This window comes from Talpa occidentalis, unplaced genomic scaffold (genome assembly GCF_014898055.3).
Source record: "Talpa occidentalis isolate TD23 unplaced genomic scaffold, MPIMG_talOcc4v2.1 talOcc4.6, whole genome shotgun sequence".
NCBI lineage: Eukaryota > Metazoa > Chordata > Mammalia > Eulipotyphla > Talpidae > Talpa > Talpa occidentalis.
Genome location: NW_023604972.1, coordinates 46228997 through 46256967, shown reverse-complemented (window position 1 = coordinate 46256967; position 27971 = coordinate 46228997). Strand labels below are relative to the sequence as shown.

At 38.4% G+C, this 27971-nt stretch overlaps 1 protein-coding gene across 2 annotated transcripts in view; it reads right to left on the bottom strand.

The window, feature by feature from the left end:
- The window catches only part of FRAS1 (Fraser extracellular matrix complex subunit 1), a 445491-nt gene that overhangs the window by 120489 nt on the left and 297031 nt on the right, over window positions 1-27971 (bottom strand). For both annotated transcript variants that reach the window (XM_054687966.1, XM_037530712.2), the window contains exons 27-31: window positions 26228-26498; window positions 22419-22503; window positions 19263-19589; window positions 8185-8338; window positions 383-561 (exon numbers count right to left, since the gene is read on the bottom strand). In XM_054687966.1, coding sequence (XP_054543941.1) covers window positions 383-561; window positions 8185-8338; window positions 19263-19589; window positions 22419-22503; window positions 26228-26498 — 1016 coding nt within the window. The remainder of the gene's footprint in view (window positions 1-382; window positions 562-8184; window positions 8339-19262; window positions 19590-22418; window positions 22504-26227; window positions 26499-27971) is intronic.

The following is a 27971-nucleotide window of genomic DNA, read 5'->3' as shown; positions in this document are numbered from 1 at the left end:
ATATAGCTAGGTCATGGCAGAACTGAAATATGAACCTGTTATTACCTAGTACATGATTGATCTTATCATAAGATGGTAAATATTCCAAAGACATCATAAAAAACCAAATGAGATGCTTTTCTGCATGACATTTTAATTCATCCTTTTTCTGAACACTTTAGCCATTATTATAAACCTCTTTGTTATGTAATGATTCTGCTTGTAGAGATACCCATAAGACTGAATTGACAGATTAAAGAAAATCTCTAAATACTGTTACATATTTTTATTCCCCCAAATGTGATTTTCAAGTAATCACACAAATGGCCTGAGCTGTTTATAAATAAGGAGGATGGTTTCCGTGGATCATCAGCCATCAGAAAAGTCAGGGAGCAAAGAGTACCTGAAAGCGGAAGGAGTCACTCTGGGCTGGGACTCCCGAGTGCCTGTACCACAAGATGCCTTCGTCGATGTCTTGCTGGGTGAAGGTGCTGGTGGGGGTGGCTGTCCTTCCATCAGGCAGGTGCTGCCCTTCGTCTGCAGGGCTGTCTGCAGGCATATTAACCAGAAGGACCAACTCCCCTAGGAAAGCCACAGAGTTAGTGAGGACCCCTGGGAAAAGTAAAATTAAGTCAGAGACCTCATTGCCTTTTCTTCTACACTTTTTTTCAATCAGAAGAGAAATAATGCACTTCTTTATTTTTATCCAAGGTGAAGGAAAGGACATTAACACAGAATACAATAGATAATTGAATCCAACTTTAGAAGTCCCAGTCTTTTAGCTAGTAGGAATAAATGTTATTCAAGGATGAAGTTACTGATGTATCTATTAAAATTACGTAAGGAGAATACTGCAAACAAATACTCCGGGCATTGAAAGGATTTATTTCTACCTACAACTTTCTATGAAAGACAACATTTTCCAAGCTGAAGTTTTTGGTGTAAAGATAATGAAAATTTTTAAAATTTCCAAAAAAGATATTCTTGGGAGAATTCTATACAATGAAATTAATAACTAACCCTGAAATGTATATGGCAAACACTACATGAAGCCTTTATATGATAGTTCGAGCCCAGCCCCACCCTGTCCAGTTGCATGAGCATACTTTCAGCTCTAAAAGCCTCTGTTCCTCATTGTAAAATGAAAGCAACAGCACATACTTCATAGGTGCTTAAAAATAATGTTGGTCATACTTATTGTTGTTATTTAATACTTTCAAAGATGCTATTATCATCTTTATTTTAAGGACAAATTTCTTTAGTCTTAGAGGTTGATAATTTGTTCAAGGTTACACAAGTGGTAAATGGAGGCGCTGGGATTTGAATCCAAAGCTGATATTCTTGGACATGAAACTGTTACCAATCATGACTGTTCTGTATTTCTAGAGGAACAGTTACTCTGTTAAAGACTGATCTGTGTTGAAACATTAATTCCAAAGAACACCTGCACCCCTATGTTTATAGCAGCACTATTTACAATAGCTAAGCTTTGGAAACAACCCAAATGCCCAAAAATAGATGACTGAATCAAGAAGATGTGGTACATATAAACAATGGAATATTACTCAGCAATCAAAAAAACATAAACTCATGCAATTTTCAGCAACATGGATGGAGCTGGAAGGGATCAGGCTCAGTGAAATAAGCCAGAAAGAAAAAGAAAAATGCCGGATGGTCTCACTCATAGCAGGAATCTAGAAAACCTAAATAAGGGACCAGGAAAAAGAATAACTATAAGAGAGAAAAAATCAAAATCAACAAACAAGTATGAACCAGAGACACACTATGGGGAAGGGGTGGGGTCAAAATAAGGAGTTGGGGTCAAAATAAGGAGGTTGCAATTGTATGGGGAATATAAAAATTAAATTAATAAAATAAATTCTCATTAAAGTTAAAAAATAAATAATAATACAGAGAAAACAAAAATATTTACCAACAGAGAAAAAAAATAAAAATAAAAACTGATCTGTGTTTTTTCCTTCTCCATTCTCTGAACTTTATTAGAATTGGAGCAAGGAAATCTAAAACTAAACAATATAAACACCACCAATCTGTTTCTATTGCTTATTCTTCACCTGAAGCTACTGTCTTCTGAAAGTGAGATTGCAGATACAGAGGTGTTATAGAAACAATTAAAGTTTCACAAGGAAAATATGCCTTCAAGTGAAGACCAAACAGAAGAGTAGATGAATCGCTAAAAATAGAAGCCATGTTCTCATGAAAATGCATCTGACAATAAATCTGAAAGAAGCCTCCCTACCGCAATTGATAAGATATTTTGATTACTCCAAAGAAATTTGTTTTCTTACTCAAAGGCAATACTCTAATATTTATATGCACTAAATTCAAGTTAAAAAAGAGCATAATATCCTGGATGGTGATGAAGCACTGAAAAGAACAATACCAACACTCTTCTTTTAAACATAATTATATGTAAAATCATCTCACTCTAATTTCTTTTCTGTATTACATCTCATTTGTACCTAAGTTCCACATTTTATTACCTATCTCTTCCTGCTCTAACTTCTGTGCGTAAGATGCTACTAATAAACATACTGTTCCAGGATGTAGACAGTTTATAAATGTGAATACATATGCAAAATACTTTGAAGAGATTGTCACAATGAAAATGTGAAGAGCTGAAGGATAGAAAACACTCAAATGCTAATTTTCTGGTTATTCTGATTCATAATCCAAAGATTCAGCAGAATTTTCCTAGCAAAGGCTAATGAAATAAACCTATTTTTCAGATTTAAAAAATCACTGCCAGATTGTCAGGACTCACAGGAATCTTACTAATTTAACTCAGTAAATAGTTGGTGAGTACCTATAAGGTGCTAACTACTATTGTTGGTCCTTTAAGGAAGGGTAATTCACAGACAAGCAAGATGTAGTTCCTTCCTCTGAGATCAGCCCCCATGAGCATCGGAGAGCCATTGTGAGTTTTTTATTTATTTATTTATTTTTTTTTAATTTAATTTATTTATTATTTATTTTGTTTGTTTGTTTATACATGCACTGGGTACAGTCAGAAGCGCGGGAGGGTGAGAGAATTCACCAGATCCAGAGCAGGGAGCAGAGCAGGCAGAAGGACCGAAGTACACTGCTGAGGGGAGCAGCGGGCGGCAGGAGAGGTCTGCGCACCATGTGGGACCCTCCTCCGGTGGCCTGGGAGCAGCCGGGGATCGAACCGGCGCCGCGGAGGCTGCGGGCAGCTTCGCAACCCAGCGCTCAACCGCTGCGCCACCGGGGAGGCCCATTGTGAGTTTTTTAGTAGGTAAATTGCATGAACAAATTTGGAATACAGAATGTCTGTGATCAGAATACAGAGAACCTAAAGGACTTAAAGTCCTGTAAAAGAGGCTGTATTTTATTCTATAAACATAATAACAATAGTACTTAATAAATGTGGACAATTCGACCAATTATGAGGCTACTGAAAAATCCAGACTCAAGATGGGAACTTGGACTAAGGCAACAAAGCTAAGATTGGAAAGAAATAATCAGAGTCAAGAGTCACTAAGGAGGGCCTCCCCGGTGGTGCAGCGGTTGAGCGCTGGGTTACGAAGCTGCCCGCAGCCTCTGCAGTGCTGGTTCGATCCCAGGTCACCAGTGAGGGTCCCACATGGTGAGCAGACCTCTCCTGCTGCACCCGCTGCTCCCCTCAGCGGTGTACTTTGTTAGTCTGCCTGCTCTACTCTCCGCTCTGGCTCTGGTGAATTCTCTCACCCTCCCACGCTTCTGACTGTACCCAGTGCTTGTACAAATAAATAAATAAATCTTAAAAAAAAAAAGAGTCACTAAGGAAATAGAAGCAAGAGAAGTTGGCAAAACATTGAGCATGAAGGGTAAGAAAGAAACCTACTAGGTTGGGTGACAGGTAGGGAAGAGATGCCACTGATGGGGCAATCAGGCTGGAGGGATGATAAAGTGTTTAGTACTTGGGATGTTGCATACAAGGCACATTTGTGACCAGCACAAGAGTAGACAGAGAGAAATATCAGTATTTTATGGAGTTCACCCCAGCAAGATGAGAACATCTGCTTTTATCATAAAATAACAAATACAAGAGGATGACACTTTATATTAAAATCCAGGTTTAAAAAGCAGCCCAAATTTAAGAAACAGAATAACATCTATTTGGGATTCTTTCATGCTAAAGTCTATATTTAATTTATTTTTTAAAGATTTATTTTTATTGGGCCTCCCCGGTGGCGCAGCGGTTGAGCGCTGGGTTGCGAAGCTGCCCGCGGCCTCTGAGGCGCCAGTTCGATCCCCGGCTGCTCCCCGGCCACCACAGGAGGGTCCCACATGGCGCGCAGACCTCTCCTGCCGCCCGCTGCTCCCCTCAGCAGTGTCCTTCGGTCCTTCTGCCTGCTCTGCTCCCCGCTCTGGCTCTGGTGAATCCTCTCACCCTCCCGCGCTTCTGACTGTGCCCAGTGCTTGTATAAATAAATAAATTAAACCAAAAAAAAAAAAAAAAAGAAACTTTAAAAAAAAAAAAAAAGATTTATTTTTATTTATTTATGCATGCAAAAGCTGGGGTGTGGGCCAGAGGTGGGGGGGTGGGATGAGAGAATTCACCAGAGAAGAGAGGGGTGCAGAACAGGTAGATGTACTAAAATACACTGCTGAAAGGAGCAGCAGGTGAGACAGAAAGAGGTCTGTGGTGCCATGTGGGTTAGCTCCCTGGCCAAGGATGGAAATCATGCTGCAGTGGCTGGCAATAGCTTCACAATGCTGAGATTTTCACGCCTGTGCCACCAGGGAGGCCCGAAAGTCTATATTTTAACCAAGAATTCTGAAGAAAAAATTTAATAGGAATTTTGTTGGACTACCCAGGAATTATTTTGAGATTGAGATAATTTGTATTAAAACTTTCTTACCATAAGCTAAATAACTTCAAGTTGGTAGTGTGCTGGATTAAGTTAGATTCTTCCCCAAATGGTACTCAAATTTCTTCATTAAAACTAACTCACTACAGGGCCTCCCCTGGTGGTGCAGTGGTTGAGCTCTGGGCTGCGAAGCTGCCTGCAGCCTCTGCAGCACCAGTTCGATCCCCAGTCACTGGCTAGGGTCCCACATGGTGCAACAGACCTCTCCTGCCACGCCCACTGCTCCCCTCAGCAGTGTATTTCCTTAGTCTGCCTGTTCTGTTGCCTGCTCTGGCTCTGGTGAGTTCTCTCACCCTCTCACGCGTCTGACTGTACCTAGTGCTTGTATAAATACATAAATAAATCTTAAAAACAAAACAAAACAGAACAAAACTAACTCACTACATTTGCCTGTGAAGAAGCTGAGGATATCAGTATAAATCAACTTGTCTAACTTGTATTTGAAAACTGTGATGAGTCTGCAAGTGATTGAACTGAGGTCCTTCATGCTAGGTGAGCAATTTCCATTTGGTTCAGTTCCATGGTCAAGTCTTCACAAAAAGCTTAAAGCCCAACTGGAACATTCTAAGGTAATTAGGAGCAGATTGTAACCAGGTGGTGACGAGACAAGGGCACCACTTTTCACATCACTGGGACAGATGGAAGTCAACAGATTTGTGTTCAGTGAGATTGTGCTAAGTGGGCATCTAGTTCTCACTACCTTTTTCACTTTTGAATGGTCCCACAGGGTAATGTGATTTGATTATTGCTAACAGAGAGCTCTGCACACACAGAAAGATTATGTTCATAGGGAGAAGTTAATGAGAAAGAACAGTTATAGCAGGAAAGGGTCATCATCAAGCCTATGTGGCATTTTTCAAGATGAACTGGTTTAAGAAGCATTTAATTCAGCATTGTTATATTTAATACTTAAACAAAATATTGAATTACTCAGCTGGCTCTAGGAACTTTAGATTTTAGTAACTGAGATTAAGGTAGAGGATTTAATACATCAAAAGAATAAAAGAGTAAAAGATTTTTAGGGCTGAAAGAGACAAATATTAATCTAGCTTAAAGTGGGTAAAAGTATGGCAAACTTGAATAAGGTCTGTGGATAATTAGTAGCAATCTATTATTGTTAATTTCCTGGTACTTATCATTGTTCTGTGGTTATGTAAGATATTAACATTGAGGGAAGCTGGGTAAAGGACACTCAGAAGCTTTTTGTGCAGCTTTTGAAACTTTCAGTTTGGTTTAAAATTATTTTAAAATTAAAAGTTTAAAAAGTTATCTAATTTAACCTTTAAAAGAAACCTATGATTCAAGGGAGGGCACATGTAGCTTCCTCAAGATCAGACAGTTATTAATAAATGACAACCCAGTTCAAATGGCTGTTTTAGGATAACATCAACTCTTGATTAAATTATCTTTTCTAATGTCTTCATGGATACTGGAATTATTTTTAAATTGTACAAAACTATCTTTTTCTCATTACATTATTTTGAAAATCTGAAACCACAGAGGAAAAACAGATTATTACTTCTCTCCTATGGGCCATACTTCATACCAAGTGAGTTTTTTTTTTTAATGAATGTGATTTTCATTTTCAGGTGAAACCCTTCACTGATTTAAAAAAAAAAAAAAAAACCTACCTTCCTGTTCTTTAATCTTTAAAACACTTTATTTGCTTACAGTTTCAGTTTCTTCTTTTTGTGTCTTTAGATAATTTTAAATATGCTTATTTCACAGTTGATCCTATATTTTAAACTGTTGGGATTTTAATCTTGTTTGCTTTGGTTATGGATTTGTGATTTGTTTTCTTATATGTTCTGTAATTTTGAATTCTGAGCTAATCTTCAGTGGTTTTGTCTATGAGACTTCTTTGTGCCCTGGAGCATTCGTGGGCATTCCACAGCAGTGTCTACTAATTTCTGTAGGGAACCCAAGAATATCATTGACTTGACATTAATTTTCATAGTAATATCTCAGCTTTGGGATTCTCAAACAATGTACAACTCTGGATCTGCAGGAGAACGAAATCTGAAGTTCTGAATTCTCCACAGATATTTTGCTTTACCTTGAGCCACAAGAAACACCGGTAAGTTCTTCACCATCTTCTCTGTGCTGGTGAGCTTCTTTTTCTTTATCCTGTCCCTCTAAGGAAAGATATGTCCTCCCAGAATCTTTTTCTTTAATATATATTTTATTTTATATAATTCTTACATAATTTTTCATTTTTGCACATGTATGCATTTTCATTTTGGTTATATTTCCTATACAATTCCCACCCCCCTCATTTTGACCTTAATCTGCTTCTCTTTCCCCTCCCCCACTGTCCACCCCTACACCCCCCCCCAACTCCACCCCCCTGTTGTATGTCCCTGGTTCACAGTTGCTTGTTGATTTTGATTTTTTCTTTATTATAATTAGTCTTTTTACTGGTCCCTTATTTAGGTTTTCTAAATTCCTGCTATGAGTGAGACCAGCCGGTATTTTTCTTTTTCTTTCTGGCTTATTTCGCTGAGCATGAACCCTTCCAGCTCCATCCATGTTGCTGAAAATTGCATGAGTTTATCTTTTTTGATTGCTGAGTAATATTCCATTGTGTATATATACCACTTCTTCTTGATCCAGTCATCTATTTTTGGGCATTTGGGTTGTTTCCATAGCTTACCTATTGTAAATAGTGCTGCTATAAACATAGGGGTGCAGGTGAATATTTCAACTTTCTGGCTCCACATGAGTGTTAAATCTCAAACCCCATGATTACATTCAACCCTTCTCAGGGAAGTTATTCCATTATCTCATGCACAGACTGGCTTTCAGTTACTTCTTTGCTTCTGGTACCTGGAAATTTCTCTCTATTGGGAGGTCAGTTATGAATGCCTTATAATTCTTATTTTCTTTTATTCAGCACTGATGGAGAAAATTTCAGGTTATAATTTCTACTATCTTTCTGGAAATTGAAGTAATAATAAACAAAAACATTGAAAAATGTTTTTATGCAAAGTTTTTTTGTTTGTTTTTAAAGAAAATTATCATGAAGTCTGGTGATATTCTGGGGTTTGAGAGTCAAAGCTTTGAAACTAAACTAATCTATATTAGTTAAGTGAATTTTAGCAAGTTATTTTCTCCATAAAAAGAAGTTGCTTTAGAACTTAAATTTTGAAATTTATATTTAATATGTTTACATTACTTAGCGCTCCATCTAGTAGATAAAATTTGTACAGTGTTATAGCAATTATGATTATTTTGTTTTTCAAGATGCATCATCAAAAATCAAGTCCAAGACTGCAGAACACAATGATCATGCAAAAGAAAAAAAAGTTACCAAATCGAGGGTAGTCCTCTGTAATTTTGTAGATGATTTCTGAGGCACTGGCACCTGGAGCTTCAGCCTGTAAGATTCTATTGGTAATCTGTAGCATCCCCCCTTCCGGAACCCACACCATTGAATTAGCCACAAGTCGAAGACTGCCATCATTCTAGAATAAGGAAAGAGCAAAGAATTGGGTCCAAGTAAAATAACAAAATGACAGTCTTTTAAAATATAAGTTTTCAGATCTTATTGCTATTAAAGATTATTTAATAGTAGAGAATCATAGCTTTAGAGTCACAATATAAATATAATGCATGCATATTATATATGGATACAAATGCATATGTGTACATATGTATTTGTCCTACTTTTGTTCTAAGTTAACATAAGTAAGTAACTTATTTCATTCATGAAGACTAAGTCTCCCCATTTCTTTATTTCATTTGTCTATCTATTTGTCCTTCCATCTTCCCCATTCACTGACATTCAAGAACTATTCATTAAGTACATTTATGTGCAGGTTCTTCGCTAGAGTCCTGAGACATCTAAGGATGGCTGAAACAAGTTTTAGAAATTACAGTCTAGTGGAGGGAGAGACACATAAATAGGATGCATCACAGTGATGTTTTATAGGAAGCTGGAACAGGTGCTGTGGAAAACAAAGGAAGAAGCTGATTTCTCATTGGGGAAGGAATGCCAGGGAAAGCTTTCCTAAGGAAATATTTCCATCTTAAATAACAAAAAATGGGCTTCCAAGTAGTGAAGTGGTGAAAGAGATTTCAGGTAGAAGGCCGAGTTCAAGCAAAGGCAAATATATGAAAACCCACTTCTTATTCTTAATAAAATATCCATGAACCTGGTGCAAGTAGAGGCTCAGGGAGCCAGAGGAGTAGGTGAATAAAAAGTTGGCTGGTTAGTAGAAGGTAGAAGCTATTTTAAACACCTGTATTAATCTTGTAGGTATTGTAAAGTCAACCTGGATCTTTAGGGAAGGAGATGGAATGATCAGGTCTGATTTTAGAAAGACAGACTCTAGCAGGAAGAGATGGACCAGAGCTGGGATGAATGGAGCTGTAAAAATCATTTAACAAGTTCCTGTAGCAGTGCAAGTGAGAGAAGATGAGAAGGTAATTGCAGTGGGAAGGGAGAGTTGGAAATAGATTCCAGAAACAACAGAGAGGCAGAATTGACAGGCCTTGATGGCTGATTGAAACTGAAGTCTTATCAACAGTTGGGAGTAGCTGGCTGGAAGAAATCAGCTTGTTAGCTAATGTCATTAAAAAAGCATTGCCACTCCTGATTTGCAAGGTGCACACCTTCTTCCAAAGCCTCATAATGGACATTTTCCACTGAATAAGATTAGCAAGGCTGCCAGTTTTCAGTTGTTTAAAAATGGGTAAATCTGATATTTCAAAAAAGGGCATTACAGAACACTTTTCTAAATTATTGTTATTACTTTCACATACGCCAATAATAGAATAGAGCAAACAGCACTCCCAGGAGACAAATATGCAGAAGAGCAGACAACAAATATTCCTCTGCAGTCACTGACATGAGTTCTTTTGTACCTCTCTGGAGGCATCCACAGCTATTTTTGCCACAATCACCAGGAAGCTGAGTCAAACAGTGCCTGGAGAATGGTAGCAAAGGCATCTTCTATAGTGACTGGACCTCAGGAGCACAATCCTGGAGAATTTTCTCCTTTCTTTACAAAATCATCACAGTGTGCCAAGAACTTCAAAATGTGCCAGAATTCTGGGATGGGGGAAGGCCCTATGAACTCCAGCAGAGTTTTATGTAACATAATACACTTGGGCCTGGTGCTTTAATTGGTCAAAATCTTCCTATAGCATCGGCGTAGCCAACTTTGATTACGCTTATGGACATCACTCAAACACTGACAGTGACATTGAACCAAGAAGGTGATGTGGTTTTTCATATTTTGAGGAAGTAAGCACTTGTGATCCTAATACATGACCCCAGATGTCTTTCCCATTACATCTCTATCTTGACTATATCAATACAATTCTCTGTAATTCCTGTGTGAATCTAAATTTCTAAGCTAAGTGGTAGTACTTCTTGCAAGTCAGTGTTCAGAGACCAGCAATATTTGGAAGCCTACTAAAAGTCTAGAATCTCAGACTCCATCTACGACCTTCCAAATTAAAATCTGCATTTATTTCCCCCCACCAATTTTACTGAAGTACTGACAGAAATTTTATATATTGAAGGTGCATTACACATCTTTTTGATACATGTGAACATTGTGAAATGATTACACTATCAAGCTAATTTGGATATCTGTTTCCTTACATACTTATGGTTTCTTGGTATGTGGTGAGACCACTTCAGATAAACTCTCTTAGCAATTTTAAGTATGCTACACAGCATTATTAAGCATAGTCACCACGGTGTACATAGATCTCCAGAACTTGTTCATCCTGTGTAATTGAACCTTTGTATCCTTTGACTAGTATCTCCCCAGTTCCTCTATCTCCAGCCTCTTGTAACCTTTATTCTACAATGCTTTATGAGTTCAACATTTTTAGATTCCCCATGTAAGTGAGATCATGCTTGTTTTCCTGTGTCTAATTGACTTAGCATAATAGTCTCCAGGCTCATCCACGCTGTCATGAATGACAGGATTTCTTTCTTTTAAAAGTATGAATACTATTTCACTGCATATGAAGACCATGTTTTTTTTTTTTTTTATCCAGTCACCCACTGACAGACACTTTTAGGGTGCTTTCACATTTTGGCCATTGTGAATAATGCTGCAATTAACACAGTGATGTAGATTTCTCTTCAAGACTGTTTTCATTGCCTTTGGATATACACCCAGAAATGGGATTGTTAGATGAAATGGTAATTCTATTTGTAATTTTGAAAGGAACATCCATCCTGTTTTCCATAGTAGTGGCATCAATCCTGTTTTCCATAGTAGTGGCATCAATTTACATCTTCTACTAGTAGTGTAGAAGGGTTTCTTTTCCAGAAAAATACTGGATGATCTCACTCATAACAGGAATTTAGAAAACCTAAATAAGGGATTAGGAAAAAGACTAATTATAATAAAGTAAAAATCAAAATCAACAGGCAGCTATAAACCAGAGACACACTACAAGGAGGGAGAAGGGAATAGGATAAAAACAAGGGTGGTGGGAATTTTACGGGGACTATAACCAAGATGAAAATGCATAGATTGTACACAAATGAAAAATGATGTAAAAAAATATAAAATCAAAAATTAAAAAAAAAATGAAGTGTTCCTTTTCCTTTCCACCCTCACCAATACTTATATCTCATCTTTTTTGTTAATAACCATTATAAGAGGTGTGAGGTGAAATCTCATTGTGGTTTTGATTTGCATTATCCTGAAGGTTAGCTATTGGATAGTTATTGTATTGGCTATTTGTATAGCTTCTATTGAGAAGTATTTATGCAGGTCCTTAATCCATTAATTTTTTTTTCCTCTCTGAGTTGAGTTCCTTACATATTTTAGGAACATTTTTTTAAAGATTTATTTATTTATACATACAAAACTGGGGTACAGGCCAGATGTGCAGGAGGGTAAGAGACAGCCAGAGTGGGCTACACGTGGCCACTGCTAGGCGTGTACACATGATTTAATTTTTCTGGCACTGTTCTCTCCTTCTACTATATATATTCCAATCTCCAGAGAATCTCTTTCTCTCATTGGCTGTGTGCAGAGGATCAAGATAAACTTTGGGTCACTTCTAAGTTCAGAGTTGGGGGTGGGGATTGTAACATATGGAAGTGCATAGTTTCTTTTCTTTTTTTTTTTTTTTGATAGTTAACCACCCATTGCTTTATTTTTTTTATAATAAATTTTATTTTTATATTCCCCATACAATTGCAACCCCCCATTCTGACCCCAATCCCTCCCCTCCCGCCCCCCACCCCCCAAAAAGTGTCTCTGGTTCATAGTTTTTTGTTGATTTTGATTTTCACTTTCTTATAGTTATTCATTTTCCTGGTCCCTTATTTAAGTTTTCTAGATTCCTGCTATGAGTGAGACCATCCGGTATTTTTCTTTTTCTTTTTGGCTTATTTTGCTGAGCATGATCCCTTCCAGTGCCATCCATGTTGCTGCAAATTGCATGTGTTTATCTTTTTTGAATGCTGAGTGTAGCCCACTCTGGCTGTGTGGGGTACAAAGGCATCTGTGAACATCTTCTTGAAATGCCTTTCAAACATCCTCTGAATTACAGGAAGAAAAAAAATGTAAATGAATTTCAAGCATTATCTTTTTATTTTAAAGTCTGTTTTGTTGCTTCATTCTGTCTTATTTCTTTGAATTGTGGTGTTGAAAAGACCACAAAGGCTGATATCCTCTTCTACTTTATAAATGAGGAAATTCAGCCACCAAGCAGTGGCCAGCCGGAAGCCACAGAGCCCATGTCAAAACCGTAACTCAAAGACCCAAAGCTTCGCAATTTTCATTTTTCAAATGACACCAAAAAACATTCTGTATTCCTTTTACAAGATGTGGCATGTTTAATTTTTAAAATAAAGGAAGTGTTTTTGAATTCTGAAAAAAAAAAAAAAAAAAAAAAAGAGATTCACCAGAGACAGAGTGGGAAACAGAAAAGGCAGACTGACCGAAATACACTGCTGAGGGGAACAACAGGCGAGACAGGAGAGGTCTGCCGCACCACGTGGATATCTCCCGGGCTGGCCACGAGCGAATCCGCATTGCATAAGCTGGGGACAACTTCACACCACTGCGCTCAATTGCCTGCACCAGCAGGGAGGCCCCCTTATATATTTTAGATATTAACCCTTTCTCAGCTATATGATTTCAATTTTTTTTCTTCCATGCTCTAGGTTATCTTTTCATTTTGTTGATTGTTTTCTTTGCTGCACATCTTTTTACTTTGATGCAATCCAATTTGTAGTTTAACAAGCTCTCTAGGACATGTGGAGTCATGCTACAGTGTGAGAAGCACAGCCCAGGCGAGTAATCTAGAAATCATGAAGATTCGAGGTTGGATCTTTTGAAAGTCTAGCAACAGGTCTTTTAGAATATTTACCTTTATAATAGGATAATAAATATGCCTCTGATTCTAAATTATTTGTTTATAGTACTTAAGAATAAATAGATACGTGTCTAAAGAAAGGAAGTGTAATTAAGAAGAAGTATTCTTTTCACTCATTATGATCAAGAAGAGAAGGCAAGAAGACAATACATTTCTTTTCTACAACTAAAGTTTCCAAGAAGTCAAACAAATTTTAATCAACTTCCCCAATGGCTCTGATGTCTTGCAATTTATCTGTTTCTAGTTTTTTCCAAGAACAATGGTGCATACACCCCTGGAAGCTCAAGAAATTAGCCATAATATCAGCTGAATAATTTTCTGCCTGGTGATGTTTTATATCTCTTTCAGGGTACCACATTAGAAGGCAATGAAATCCCCACAAGTAAAACTCGGAGCATAATTAAATCAGTGCTTTAAATTAAATAGTTCTCCTAATTTATTTCATAGTAGTATAGGCATACTGAAATTCTGGTTATAAAGTTAGCATTATATATTGTACTACAAGTAAAAATATGAATGTAATCTAGAAGTAAGAACCAAGCTTTATATGTTTTTGGAGGAAAAAAAAATCCCAGAAACAAAATGAAAACTCCCCCATCCTAAGGATATAAATGATGAGTTCAACTGATAGTGCACCTCAGCCCCTAGCCAAAATATTCAACATAAAAAATTTTTAAACTTTGATAAATAGAAGGCAACTATAATTGTATATAATACCAACCCTAAAATTCTATTTATTCTAAGAAATATAGCTTAATTTTCAAAGTCTCATTTATGCCATAGCTTTTAAAATTTAATCTTACAAGACATTTGGATTTTAGGGAAGGATCATGGGGAATGGCACATATAAGGGGAAACTTAGAGGCTATTTACCAAAATGAAGAATGATGAAAAAATACTTGGACTGCTTTTGTGTCTGTCAATGTATCATCCCGTAGAAGCTTCCACCTTCTAGTCAAGATTACAGAACTTTTCTCCATGTGGATTTCAAACACCTTATATATAAACATGTATTTTTTTAATCAAACATTTTCTGAGTATATAAGTGTATAACCCAAGCAATGAATCTTTCTAGACATTAAATTGAATAAATTAAGCAAATCCAAAAGTTATAGCCCTGATTCAGGGTGAGAATTTACTTATTTATAAGATAGACCCTTATTCTAAGGAAAAAACATTTTGTTCCATTGATACTTATAATTTTTATAAGCAAACTGTGTCCTTGCAAGATAGTCAATGGGTAGGTGGGCTTACAGGAAATCGAGGGACTTCTCAAGTCAAACAGCTAGAAAGAAAGCTTAGCAACAGAATTTTCCATCCAGTTCATAGCAAGACACTTGGGGGCTTTTAACATCAAGCATTACCAAGTTGCAGAAAATAACTGCTCAAACAACAACAAATGAGGTCAGAAAGATCATCAGATTTATTGCCAAAGTGGAAAAAGAGGCTGATTTCCAGAGGCGCCTTAATTAATGAAAAAGAAGGTAATTCCTTGAGAGCCCAGCAGTGGCAAGAAACCCACCAAAAGACATGACTTTTCCCTGCACACGTCAGTCCTTTATTAGACACCGAATTGCCTTAGAATCATCTCTCTAGCAGGCTGGGGTTTGGTAATCCACCCAATTAATGAAAGCCTGCTCAGCAAAGTATTTTTTTATTACCTTTTAATCTTTTAGATTTCTTTTGCCTCCTTCCCTCAACAGAACATGTTTTAACATCAGTCATGGTTCTATTTTCTCCTCAGTGACTCAGTATAAGCCTAGAGGGTGGCAGACAAGTTTATTCACTGCCGTGCCGAAGATAAAAACTTAAGGGGGAAGTGATGTAGAATTTCAGAAACAATAATGGATCAAGCTCCTACTCTGGGTCCCACATGGGCCACCTCAATATCATCAGAAATGCCCTGAGGGCTTCTCATCCAACAGCAGAGATGGACTCAAAGGCAGGAACATGGATGGACACCAGCCTAACTCAAGCTGTTGCATCCAGATATCTGTCCATCTGCCCAATGAAAATGTACTCAACTCTTCTGATGTGCTGGGCTTTAAGAGTTCCTGTCCTCACAAAGCTTTCTTTTGCTCTCTCTCCCTTCCTTTCCACCTATTTTCCACCTATTTTTCCAGTATTGAACAATACTGGAATTAATTTGTATAGCTGTTCATTTGGAATTAGACCTAATCCCCTTGGCATTCCATTTACGCCACCAGCTAGACATAAGCATAAGTGACCTTATTCTAAATTTAATACAGAGGTAGACCAGTCTCATGGTAAGGACCTGATGCCCATCTTTAGAAAAGGCTATCAGAATAAAATCAATCACATCTCTCCACAAATCTGCTGAAAGCCGTTAGTAGTTGAAGCAATTTTTCCTTCTTGGGCTCCAGTAGACTTATGATTATAAATAGCTTCACTTGTAACAAGATGTGTTAAGTCCAGAGGGAAGATTCCAGGAAGCTTGGGGCCCAGAGTGCTTGGATAAGACACTGAGAAAATGACTAGATTACTTCTCCATTCTATCCATTTAAGGGGATAAGAATATTTATGATCAAAACATTGAAAAATAGGGACTGGAATGAAAAGACTCACATGGTTAAGCATGAGGAACCAGAATGCACTGAAGCTGAAATCACAGCTCTAAGACTAAACATGTTTACAATAGATAAATGCTTTTAAACTTTTTTTCCAGGTTTTTTTTTGAAAAAGTAGAGATAATAACTCTACAAACATCACAGAATTAGTGAAGATAAAATAAAATAGTTCACATTAACCGCTGGTGCCTAATGAAGGTTAAAAAAACAAATGAAAGACTTTCTAACCACAGCAGAATTTCCTTTAGGAATAAGCTCACATAGCCTCTACTTTAATCTTATTCATTAAGATATTGTAAAGATGATGCATACATTGTGCAACAATGAAAAATGATGCAAAACATATACAAAATAAAATAAAAATGCTCAAAAAAACCCAAAAACTAGCTCTGTTGATACATCAAAAATTAAATAAAGTCTATATTCTTTACTTAAAAAAAAGGTATTGTAAAGATGAGTGATACAGATATGAGGAAACTTACTTTTAATTTCTACTAGGAAACACAGTAAATATTTAAAAAATATTATCAGCATTACAATATCAAATTTATTATTAATATATCCTGATGGATACTGGGCCTCTGGTCACTGATTTCATTATCCCAATTCATTAGCATAAATGCCATTGGTTCACTTGATGGACAACACTGGAAGAGGAAGAGGAAGGGTAAGGTGGGAGAGAGCAGGAGGAGGGAAGAGGGGGGAGTGAGAGGGGAGGGGGAAGGGAGAGGGAGGAGGAGGGACAGATACCATAAACACCAACATGACTCTTGAGTTATAAGCACTGCAATAATTCTTTTTTTTTTTTTTAAGATTTATTCATTTATTTATACAAGCACTGGGCACAGTAAGGAGCGCGGGAGGGTGAGAGAACCCACCAGAGTCAGAGCAGAGAGCAGAGCACGCAGACTGAGGAAGTACACTGCTGAGGGGGAGCAGCAGGTGGTAGGAGAGGTCCGCATGCCATGTGGGACCCTCACACGGTGGCCGGGGATCGAACCGGTGCTGCAGAGGCTGCTCAACAGCTGCGCCACCGGGGAGGCCCAAGAATTCTTAAGTTATGTGTTTATGACTAATTTATAAATTAATTCTATTTTCCTTTGTTTGGTTTTGGTAGTCATGGTAGCTAAAATCCTAGAAACACCCTTCAACCTTGGGCCACACCACACAAAATGATTGTGCAATAAATACACTGAACTGAGCTCCAAACACGGAGATCGAAAGCATGATAGGAAAGGCTGCTGCTAGGATTGCACTGAAATCCTTTAACAACTTTTGGAGAGAAACCAAGAAGGAAGAAAAGAAAACTTTTTGTGTCTGTCTAGACTTCATCTCTTCAGAACTAAACCTCATCTCCCAGGGCGATTGCAAGAGGGTGATAATTAGGATTAGCTGCAAGATGGCTACAAGCCAGCTCTATCTCATAATCAGCCTTGACTTACTCCCATCTATGTCATGCCACCATCACTGTTTCCAGCAGCTGAAAATAATGAGACAAGGGCCTGTGAAACTAGTTGGCAGACTATGATAGTTTCAGGTGTTCACCTTCACAAGGATCAATCACAAATTTTGAGTGATCATTGGTGAGAAAGTGCCAAGTGCTTTCTAAACTGTCCTCAGCAAATCAATCTCTTTAGTTAATTATTAATGGTACTTCAGTAAGTACTGATATTTGTAATAAAAAGTTAAAAAAAAAGTGTAAGTCTCTGTAGGATAAGGTAAAAAGTATCAGGCTTTTCTGCCCTCCCGCCATTAGGATAGATGACGGAACCCTGTGGTCCTGAATGCATGGCTGATGGTGGGCTCCTGAAGTAGGGTGTGGGCCTATGCAGATGGGATTCACCTGGGCTCAGACTGGGCTTTTAAGGGCAGCATCACGGGGATGCCAGCAGAAGCAGAGAGAGAAGCAGAAGCAGAATGAATGGAGAAAGGACAACCACGAGAGAATGCCAGAAAGAGTGAAGACTTGCTGGGGGCTGTAAGATCTACCAGCCTCCTGGCCCCCCGATACCCCTACCTGCCATGTACCCGGTAAATCCCGATAAAAGCCTGCAAAAATCCGCAGAGGGTTTCAGGACTCCTTCTTTACCCGGTCTGCTGGATCAGAAAACCTGCACTGTGCCCATTTGTAGGGTAAGGTAAAAGCTTTTCTGCCCTCCCGCCATCAGGATAGATGACGGAACCCTGTGGTCCTGAATGCATGCCTGGAGTAGGGTGTGGGCATAGGTAGATGGGATTCACCTGGGCTGAGACTGTGCTTTTAAGAGCAGCATCATGGGGACGCCAGTAGAAGCCAAAAGAGAAGCCGAGAGAGAAGCAGAGAAGCAGAAGTTGAGAGAAGGCCGGAGAGCCCAGACAGAATGAAGACTTGCTGGGGGCTGGGAGGCCTGCAAAAAAAGACCTGCAAAAAGCCACTAAGGACCCTGATTCCTCCTTTACCCAGTCTGCTGGATCAGAAAACCTGCACTGTGCTCATTTCTGTCCCTACACTATTCCTGTCCCCTTATAGTCTCCCAATCTACTACTATGAAAAAGAGCCATTCTTGCTGTAACAGAAAAGGGTTTCTAGTGAAATATCAAGTAACACATGATTTTAAAAATGTTTTCAATAGGTCTCTTTAAACATGCATGTGATTAGTCCAGTAATTGCCAAAATGTGACAGTCACCCCACTGTAGTATCTAAGAACTTTGTTTCATACATGAATACAATATTATAAAATGGTTATGCATTTATTTTAGTATCTTCAGGAGAAACAGTGTAATTCCATATTAAATCCAGAATTTCACAGTTTTATTTATTAGGATGAGGTTACAATAAAAAATTGATCCCAAGAAAAATATTAAGTAAATAATGGGACAGGTGCTCATGTACAAGGCAAAAACAGATGGCAAATAAGGCTGAGAGACACTGTTCTTTACTGAGTTCCTATACCCTGGACCATGGAATCCCATGATTACCATTAAGAGAGTTCCCTCAGCCTATTCACTTGAACGAACACAATGGTTGAACTCATTCTTTTTGATTCAGTATGATAACCTATGAGTTTCACACTGCATGAGTTATACTGGAAGGGTAGACAAAACAGGGGTGCACTGCTTTTGATGCATATGATCACACTCAACAAGAGACAGAGAACCTGTGAGCAGTGACACATTGCTATTGGTAGGATATCAACATAAAGGTTAAAAAATTCCTATTTTGTAAAGATCATGAGTCAGGTCTCTCAGATCAAAAGTGATCCTAACAAAATATATTGTGCCCACTGAGATTGGGAAATGTGTTCTATTAAACTTTGAATGCCTATTTATCTCCATAATAGTGCTCAATACATGTTTAAATAAATAATTGCCTATATCATAACATGAGTATTGTGAAGTAATACCATCAGCAAAGCCTCAAGTGTTGGTGTAAGGAAATTGAGCCTGAAGAATGACACCTACCTTAGGCACAGTCTTCACATGGAACAGTATATTTTGAAAGGAGTGTCCATCATTAACCTGCAAGACTGCAATGTCAGATGTGCTATCAGAGCCATCGTGAGCATAGTGGAGAAGGCCCCTGGAGAGCTCATCTAGTCGGAATCGATAGATAGGGGTTGCAGGGGACTGAAGAGTTTGAAGCAACTGGCCATGAAGTGGAGGATCCAGCACTTCAACAACCACATCCTGTGGATTGTCATCATCTCGGATGTCAAGCAGCTGTTTGGTGATGGTTCCCCTCTCTCCTCTGCTAATGTGGAGGACCTCATTTCTCAGCACATAGGGGGCCTGCGGAGTTAAAGGGAAAGAGAGGAAGAGAAGTCATTGAGCAGGAAAAGAGAGGAAAATCCAGTGGACTAGAAACCAACTGTATGCAACCTGATTGATATTTCTGTGCTTTTAAAGGAACTGTAGATGCTCCTGCAAAGTGCCAAATTATTGTACAGGCAAAGCTCTTGGCACCAGTGTGTTCAGTCATGGTAATCACAGCAAATGAGATAACTTCACACTTTTAGTTCTAGAGACTTCTCAAGCTACTTTAAGACCGCAGTACTCATCAGAAGCAATCAGGGAGGGCTGCTTGCTTCTAAATATCTAAAGTCTTTGCTATCATGACTTATATACTATATTTCCTGCATTTTAAATCAGATCAACTTAATCAACCCAATCAGCTCTCTAAATACAAGAGAAAGTAATAAAAGGTATGAAAATTTTGGATGTATGTTTGGGAGTTGAGCCTTTCACTCTAGACAACGTTGCAGCATCCTGACTACATTCTGAATTCATGCTATTCCTGGTCCCTCCACATTGTGTCATCTACAATTTGCAGGGGCCCACCCAAACTCAGGTTACACAGCCTGACAAGGTCACAGTCTGAGTAAGGCAATCCTCCGGTTAATTCATTTGCCAAGAGAGCAAAATGTAGTGTGCATGTCTATTTTTTTTTTTTTTTAAGATTCTCAATTTCTCCAGACCCCCTCCCCAAAGAGAGTAAGCAGATAAAATGTTCTTTCAGAAAGATAAAAGTTAATGAACCATAACAGAAAAAACTCTTCAGAAAAAAATATCAAGGCCAGAAGCCAAAGAAAACATTATCTTAAGTTTTTCGTATCATTTAAAGTTGAACCATTGTGGACTTTTCTCAGCACACTGTCTTCTTTAATCCAATTGGCTTTTTTAAAATTACCCAAGCACACTCCTGGAAATTTCAATATCTATTAAAGTAATGTCTAACTAATGGGTCATTATAATAATCACATATGAAAAACTAGATAATGGCTACTCCTCAGAATTCCCAAGTGAGAATCGAAAAGCTATGATTCTATACATGGGAATAAGCGGTTCACCCTCAGAGACTGAAAGAGGAAAGGTCAAAGGCGATGTCAAAATCCATAAATGAGAAAGATCAAATTAATTTACATGAGAAAATCTCGAGGAGGCACAAGACCATATTACAATATCACAGAAATGTCAGTGAACCAAGAATTGGTTAAAATTCACTTCTGAAATACCATTGTAAAACTTTTAAAATGATACAATTTTCTCATATAATAAGTAAAATGAAAATGTGCCCTTACTATCTATTTACTTGGTTTTGGGAAAACAAACAAAATCAGGGAATTATGGGAACTCACTATCACAGATTAGGAAGTCACTTGCCCACACCTACCCTCAGCCTTTTATTCATCTGGCTGGAATAACTACATAACAAAAACAGAAAGAATAACACAAACTTCTGAGCTTGAGCTCAGAGAAACACCTAAGTCAGTAAGTCCTGGGACTTGATACATCTCTCTGACCCATATTTACAGAGATCACTAGTTTCATTTTAATTAAAACAAAATTCATACTCTTAACCCAAACCTGAGTTCAAATTAATTTAGGATCAATTTCTAATCATTCCTCGACTTCAGTCATCCCAGAGGTGAGAATGTCATTGGGACGTGTTCAGTTGGGCTGTGAATACTATTTGGCTTCCATTTCTTATTCAAATCTATGTTATTCATGGTCTGTGGTCTTATATTTAGACCAAAAATATGAAAATATCACTTTAAAAACAACGTTTTGTGTCCCTCACTAAATCATGATAAAACACTGCCAAAAGTTGGATATTTAGGTAGTCTTGGTTCACCATGATCATCTTCAACTCTCTTAGACCATCTCTTTCTTGCTACTGTCTTTGCACATTTTAGCTGTTCAACTCTCACTCCTGGTTACTAGAGCATCTACCACTACATGTATTCTGGACACATAAGCATGACCTGACAGATGGGTGATAAGAAACAGAGCCTGAGTTTTATATCATGGACCAAGATTCTTCAGGCTCATGTTTGTTTGATGACCACACTGGTGCCCCATTTAAGAAGATCCTTAGGAAACTCCTCTGAGTTCCATGCAGTCTGGCTGTAGGACAGACAGGAAGGATACGGCCAAACATAATTCCATATCCCTGAGAGAAATATTTCTTTTTTGTGTGTGTGTGGGGGGGGACCCTCGCCGGTGGCTGGGGAATGAACCGGTGCTGCTGAGGCTGCGGGCAGCCTCGCAGCCCAGCGCTCAACCGCTGTGCCACCAGGGGAGGCCCACCTGAGAGAAATATTTCTATAAAACAAGTCATTTACCTAAGAATAAGGAAAGTCTTAATATCTGTAACAACTTCTAATTATTCTGATGTATCGGGTTCATTACAGTATCGAGTTCATTACAGTAAAGTAAGGCACCACCATAGAATGGTTAAAAGCAGACTCTGCAGCCAGATTTACCAGCACAAATCTTGGCTCTCTAATTACTAGCATATCACTACAGAAATGTTTCATAATCTCCCTGTGACTTTGTTTCCTTGTCTGTATTTTAGGGCTAAAAGTACTTCATAGTTTCTTCAGGGAGATTAAATAAAAAACACTAAGAAGAGTACTATCATGTGTTAGTAATTGTTGGTGCTGCTGTTACTGCTCACAAGTACTAAAATTTTCTCCAGTGGCAGTTCATGAAAAAACTGAAATAAGATTAATTTAGCTTATCATTTTTATGAAAACAATAAAGTAAAGCTACAAGAAAACTTAATTTGTGCTTGAAACCTAGTAGGCATATAACATTAACTCATGGCATTGTTATTACCTGTGTTGAAAATGCTTGTATGTTGATCAACTGTGGTTCAGAGAAGAACTGCTGGTCACTAATTTTCAGGGAAAAGTAACCTTTCCTAAAAGGGCATTCCCAAGAAAGGAATGAGAAAATATAGTTATTAAATTAGTTTTTAGAAAACGAACATTAAGAATACTTTCAAGTTATATGCATATAAGAATTTGTTTCAAACCACTACAATAGTAATATTTACAATGTAAATAAATGACTAGATAAGGATGACTATAATGAGATGAGGTAAAACTGTATTCTTAGATCTCATGATAACATGAAAACTAAACTTGCCGATTGCTTATTTACTAAATTGAGAATCAGTTGTTGGCTCAAGACAACAATTTGTAGATTAATATTTAAATTTGAGAATGGAAAGGAATCTTTCCTAGTCCGTGACTAGTTCTCAATGATTCCCTCTTCCCTGCAGTCTTTCCCTAACCTCTGCCCAATTCATGAGAGTGGATCCCCAATCATAATGTTTTCAATGTGTGTATCACATGACTATTCCCTTGGCACCCTCCCTTACCCTACATCTGCCACACACACATTCAACATGCACTCGACTAGTAGCTGATTATTCTCTGGAATAGAGATTATTCTCAGCTAGTCCTGTAAGCTGATTATTCTCTGGTGACTGATTATTCTCTGGAAACTCAAAACTGGCCTGAGAACCCACATTTGTCTATGGGGGAACCATAGTCTACAGTGTCAGTGAAAATGTGAAGCAAGCCTGAATACAGGAGAGTTGAATGCCCTCCATGGGCAAATAGACACCGAGGAAGAACTCAGTTCTGCTTCCCATTCCTGGTTCCAGCATCCAGGCTGGTCCCCGGAGCCTCATTGCCCTTGATGTCCCTGAGATCTGATACACGCCTGCAATGTTATAATAAACCTTACTATTTTGCTTAATCTATTTCAAATTGACTTCCATTAGTTGGAACCAAAGAGTCCTAATTAGTGGAACAAAATTAGACTCTCTATTCGGGGTAGTTTTTACTTCCTGTAGTGTTCCATCAGCTTCAGAGACAGCTAGAAGGAAGGTAGCAATTGCCAACCTTCAAAGACAAATCAGGCACAGAACTCATTGCTGGCTGATAAGATGTGTATTTAATGCACTGTGGCAGGTTTTGAATTCTGGTCTAGTATAGGGACCATTATTTAAGAAAAGTTCTTTGGAAGTGTTTCTTGGAAATAACTACTGATACAGGAAAGCATGTGGATGGAGCTTAAAAGCACTATGGCAAGAGCCAGAAACAATATTATTTACCATGTGATTCCATTCATATGACATTCCAGAAAGGGCAAAACTATAGGGGTGAAAAGCTGATCAGGGTTTTCTAGGGTCTGGGAGGAAGGGAGTGATTGTAAAAAGATTTTTTTGGAGATGTTAGTACTGTTTTTTAACTTCATTGTGGTTGTGATCTTTAGATTTCAAGACTATATATACATTTATTATCACTCATAAAAGAGGACACTTCAGCAGCACTCTGTTTGCCCACCTGTGACTATGCAGGTTCATCTTTTCACCAACTTTCTCCCTCTGTAGGGCAGCAGCTTCCTGCCTGCCCGTGACCTGTACCATGCCAGGACCCTCTTCACTGACCTCCCTCAGTGGAGGCAGCTCTCCTCAAGGCTGCCTGCCTGTAACCACAGAGGCCTCTCTCAGAAAACCTGTCCCTTTGGGGCAGCTCTTCCTGCCTGCTTGTGTCTATGCAAGTGTCCTTTGTTCTTATGTCCCTTTCACTAATAAACCTGCTTTTTAGATATAACTAAACAAACAAACAAAAACAGGACACTTTCAAATGGGGAAATCAGGTTAATAAACCTGATTAAAAAAAAAAGATATCCTGTCTTTCCTTTGATTCCATCCTTTCATTTTATGCCCCATTAAAATCTTGCTCCTCTCCACTCCCACTTCCAGATTTCAAGAGAATGAAATTGATGGAAGCATCAGAATCAACAAAGAAGGGGTGGCAATACCCAACCCAGTGGAGAAAATAATTTTTGGTGGCATTGAGGCTACAACTGTGTTCAAAATCTCTGCAAAGTCAGTTTATTATGGTCACTGTGATAATCTCTCCAGTTCATCTGATATGCCAACCATCAATCCCCTCCCGAAATCCCCTCTCAAAATCCCCTTCCCAATCCTAAAGAATCATGGTCAGTGTTTTCAGGGAGGAAAACAAATGCACAAATTGGTGTGGCAGGTTGTGCCTTTATTTTTGTATCACTCAAAAACTCCTTTGACTTTCTTTTTTTCATGAATTTCTACCAATCTTATTTTACTTTATCATTCTTTTGTTTAAATTTTAAAATAAAGAAAATGGAGTATCAAAATGAGTACCAAAAAATAAAGAGTACTGAAGGAATTCCCTGGCAGTTGTCATTATTTGTCCCACTTAGGGGTTCAAAGCTGACAGCTTTACATTTTTCACAAGTGACTCCAAGACTGCAGGTATGGAAGCGTGTGTGTGTGTGTGTGTGTGTGTGTGTGTGTGAGAGAGAGAGAGAGAGAGAGAGTGAGAGAGATGCAATCACTTGGGAACTACAGCAAAATGAATTGGGAATTGCAGCAAAATGAATACAGGAAATGGAGCACAAATTTGAAGAATGGTTCTATGGCATCAAACACTAGGGCTTTTCTGCTGCATTTCTGTAGTATGCTTCTCTCTGCAATAATCTTTTCTGCCCTGAGCATGGAAACATGCCTATAATCCTAGTACTTGAAGGGGGCAGAAACCATAGTTGCTGCAGCCATGGGCTATGGAATTAGAGAGTTGGGGATTGGAGTTTCAGCTCCGTGCCCACATAGGATGGGAGCTAGGGCATGATTACTTACACTCTCAGCTCCTTAGTTGGCCTGTCTGTGGACTGGGAACATAAATATACACAATTCACACACAGTGCCTGACATAGAACCTGGCTCAAAGTTAGCAGTCAATAAATGGTATTTGTTCTTATTCCTGTAAATGATGCTTTGAAAAAAACTGGCATCATCAGCTCAGAACTGCAATAAAGGAAGTGTCTTCTACTTTTCTCCCACCTTAAATAAAATCTCTAATAGTGACAGTGGGAAATATTCACTGTGTTATTAACTTCTCTGAATATTCTGCACTAATAAAGCAGAGCAGGGTGAAGGATCACCCAAGAGGCTAATCTTTAGGGTGTGTTCTCCAATTTCTGTTTAGGATATATACTCTGCTAATTACATGGCAATATTTGCTTGGATTGTGTTAACATTCAATTGCATTCATGAAATACATGTCAGCTGGGGTGGGGAACACAGCCAGAAGTGTGCTAGGCATATGGGGAAACTGGATCAGGCCTAACAACTAACCATGATTAATCCCATGGATAATAAAAAGTTAACAGTGTCTCTTGTTCACTTCCAACTCTGAAATTCTAGGAACTACACGAGATCTTGAAAAGTGGGTACTCCATCTTTCAGCCACTCCCTTCTCCCAGTATATCACCTTAATGTTGAAGAAGCAGCTGGAACATCTGGGTATACATCCAATTTTGTTTCTGCTGGCCCAAAATACTGGGTACTTGTACTAGGAACTTTCCTGTCACATCAGAGAACTACCCATAATTATGTGTTAAAAAGAAAATGCCTTGAACAGAAGCACGCTCTCTCAGCAATTACAGTGAAATGATGACAAGCAGCTGAAAGCACTTGGCATTTGTGGAGTATCGATCTTCCCCAGAAGAGAAGGGATGGCTATTGGAAGTGGAAGGGGGAAAGCACTGGAAAAGAGGTGGGAGGGAAATAACAGAACACAATTCACCTGGGTTTTTCTTTGCTGTGCACAAAACGAACTTTTTTCTCCTTCATATCTTTCCAGCTAAAATGGCCAGCCTTGTCGAGCTGAGTCTCTTTTCCATTCCTTGAGAGCACTAACTGACCATTGGTGGGAGTGCTCACGACATGGAACAGGAGGTCTTCCACCCTGCCTCCCTGGTCTTGGACATTCAGGAGGGCAAAATCCAGGAGCTTCATTGAACCAATCGCAAGGGTGAGGGAACCATTCACATGAAGACTAGGAGTATGTACTTTGTCTGGAAAAACATGTAAAACCAAAGGTCAAGCTTGGTAAATTCACTAATTAGGCCTTCTTTTTTTTAAGGAACAGATTTGTAATGTTCATTCAGAGTAACAATGATCAGAATCCAGGCTACTGTACACCATAAGCCTCCTTACAATCCAGGGGCTCTTAGCAAGATGCACATAAGGATAACACAGGATTTCAAAGTTCAACTATGTGATCTTGATTTAGGCAATGCTTCCTGAGCTGAAACACCAAAAGCAAAGTGACAAAAATAGATAAATTGGAAATCATTAAAATTAAATGCTTATGTGCTTCAAAAGACACCAGCAAAAAAGTGTAAAGATAACCCATAGAATTGGAGAAAATATTTGCAAAACATATATCTGAAAAGAGTCCTGTATTCAAAATATATAAAGAATTCTTACAACTCAATGAGAGACAAATAACCCTATTTAAAAATAGCCAAAGAGAGCCTCCCTGGTAGCACAAGGGGTTAAGATTCAACCTACGAAGCTATCCTCAGCCTCTGCAGCACGATTTCTATCCCTGGCTGGCCAGGGAGCAACTCACATGGTACAGCACACCTCTCCTGTCTCACCCCTGCTCTCTCATCAATGTATGCAGTCTGTTCTTCACTCTGTATCTGGTGAATCCTTTCACCCCCCACACCTCTGGCCTGTACCCCAGTTCTTGTATGATACATAAATAAATCTTAAAAAAATACAAATAGCTAAAGAATTTGAATAGGTATATCTCTTTCACACACACACACACACACGTGCACACACACACACACACATCCTGGTATAAAAAGGTGCTCAAAATCATTAGTTGACAGGGAAATGCAAACCAAAACCACAAATGTGAAGCACATCCATGAAGGAGGTAAATAAAAAGCATTCCTAAATATGCTGAGAAATTAGAATGCACATACATGGCTGATAGGAATGTAAAAATGGGGGAGTAGCTTGGGAAAACAGTCTGGCAATTGTTCAAACAATAAAACATGGAACTACCATATGACCCAACTATTCTACATTAGGCATATACTCAAGAGAACTGAAAACATAAATCCACACAAAACTTTATACATTATCATCCACAGCAGTATTATTCATAATAGCTCAAAAGTGGAAACAACTCATATAACTCATATAGTGTGGTATATCCAAACTATGGAATATTATTCAATCATAAGAAGAAATGATTCACTGTTATATGCTCTGACATGGCTGAACCTTGAAAATATTGAATGAAGTCAGACATAAAAGTCTACATATTGTATGATTCCATTTATGTGCAATGCCTAGAATCCATAGAGGCAGAAACTAGATCAGTGGTTCCCAGGAGCTGCGATAAGGGGGCAATGAAGAAAGACTGCTGATGGTTGTTTGATTTCTCTTTAGGGTAGTTAAATGTCCTAGAATTAGACAGTGATGATGACTGTGGAACTATGTGAATTATATACTCTAGAGGGTGACTT